The 1,790-nt window shown below is 53.2% G+C and overlaps 1 protein-coding gene across 1 annotated transcript; it reads left to right on the top strand.

The window, feature by feature from the left end:
* Positions 1 to 218: 218 nt before the first annotated feature.
* On the top strand, positions 219 to 1,381 carry RPL36 (ribosomal protein L36; the record flags this gene model as incomplete). Its single annotated transcript, XM_010177978.1, has 2 exons — positions 219 to 353; positions 1,292 to 1,381. Coding segments are annotated over 2 exons (225 nt in total), but the record flags the coding sequence as incomplete, so codon positions are not given.
* Between the last annotated feature and the right edge of the window lie 409 nt (positions 1,382 to 1,790).

Here is a 1,790-nt window from a genome sequence, read left to right as displayed (position 1 = left end):
GGGAGCTGTCCCTGTCCCCATCCTAATCCACGACCCCTGTGTTGTGTCTCCCATCCCATCTCACCAGCTGGGGGGTGAGTGCAGGACCCCATGGTCCCGCTGTGGTTAAACCACCTCAGCAGCCTCAGCCCAGAGTTTTCCACGACCCTTTGCAGCCCCGTCTGGGTAAATGAGCGTTTACATCCATTGTGACCCAGATTTTCTTTTTCTCCCTGTAGCGCCTGACCAAACACACCAAGTTTGTGCGAGACATGATCAGGGAGGTCTGTGGCTTCGCACCCTACGAGAGACGTGCTATGGAGCTGCTGAAAGTTTCCAAAGATAAACGTGCTCTGAAGTTCATAAAGAAACGGGTAGGTCACGCCGTCATCTTAACGAGGATGACGAAAGCTCTGCTCTAGTGAACTTTCTGTTTTCATAGAACCACAGAATCCCAGGCTGGTTTGGGTTGGGAGGGACCTTAAAGCTCCTCCAGTCCCAACCCCCCTGCCAGCAGCAGGGACACCTTCCACTAGACCAGGTTGCTCAAAGCCTCATCCAACCTGGCCGAGAACACTTCCAGGGAGGAGCAGCCACAGCTTCTCTGGCCAACCTGGGACACTGTCTCACCACCCTCACAGTGAAGAACTTCTCCCTAATATCTAATCTAAACCTCCCCTCTTTCAGCTTAAACCCATTTCCCCTTGTTTTGTCATTAACTGCCCTTATGAAAAGTCCTTCCCCTGCTTTCTTGTAGCCCCTTCAGGTACTGGGAGGCTGCTAAAGGTTTTCTGCCCTTCCCCAGGGATACTTTGCTTTTTAATTAATTCTCTGATTTTTTTTTCAATTTGGGGAGTTACTGGTGTAATCCAGGGAGTGGAGGGGAGTAGTCATTGGGTTGGGAGGGAGAGCGGGAGGTGGACGTGAAGGTCCTTTGCTGAACAGGCCCTGAGCTGCAGTAGCCCCCGCCTTGCCTTGCTATTTTTGCGTTATTTGCCAGTCTGGTGCGGGGAAGAGCAGAGCAACAGCCATGGAGCTTGGGCACCGTTAACCCAGCAGCTTCAGATGGGGCAGCCGTGAGGGCTGAGAGCAGCTCCTGCCCTGCTGCAGGGAATTCTTGAGTAGAAATACTACAGAGATGCAGTGGCAGGTAGTTCCTGGTCCAGGTGGATGGGCTTTGAGTCCATATTTACCAGGACTTCTCCATCCTGCTGGCTTGTTGAGTAAAGTGTCTTTGGTGGATGCCAAAGCAGCCAGGTTGTGTCTGTTCTCTGCTGGGATGGATGCTGACCGCGCTGCTCTCTCCCTGCAGGTTGGCACTCACATTCGGGCCAAGCGAAAGCGGGAAGAGCTCAGCAACGTCCTGGCAGCCATGAGGAAAGCTGCTGCAAAGAAGGATTGAGCTGTACAGTCTGTAACTCAATAAAGTCCTTTCTCACAAAACCAGTGGCTGTTGGTGGTACCTCTGTGTCAGCCTGTAGGAACGGGGTGTCCTGGGGCTGCTGCGGGACGGCGCTGCCGAGGGCCTGGAGGACAATCATCTAGAACTTGCATCACTGGAGGTGCTGATGCAGGTACGCTCCAGAGGGGGAATCCTCCTCCTCCTCCTCCAGACCTTGCGGAGCCTTTCTCAGGATGCTCTGCAGTAGCTCAGCCTGTGAAGGCTGCGATCTCTTCCACCTCCCAATCTGTCTCCAAACCCACATGGTGTTAAGAGAGAGAAGTCAGTGGACAAATATTGCTGCTGAAAACAATAACAACTTTGTGCTCCTTCCCCAGGGTGCTTTGACCTTGTGCAGCTTTTCTTGCTC

This window comes from Antrostomus carolinensis, unplaced genomic scaffold, assembly GCF_000700745.2.
Source record: "Antrostomus carolinensis isolate BGI_N321 unplaced genomic scaffold, ASM70074v2 scaffold30631, whole genome shotgun sequence".
Classification (NCBI taxonomy): Eukaryota; Metazoa; Chordata; class Aves; order Caprimulgiformes; family Caprimulgidae; genus Antrostomus; species Antrostomus carolinensis.
This window is presented reverse-complemented; position numbering and strand designations above follow the sequence as displayed.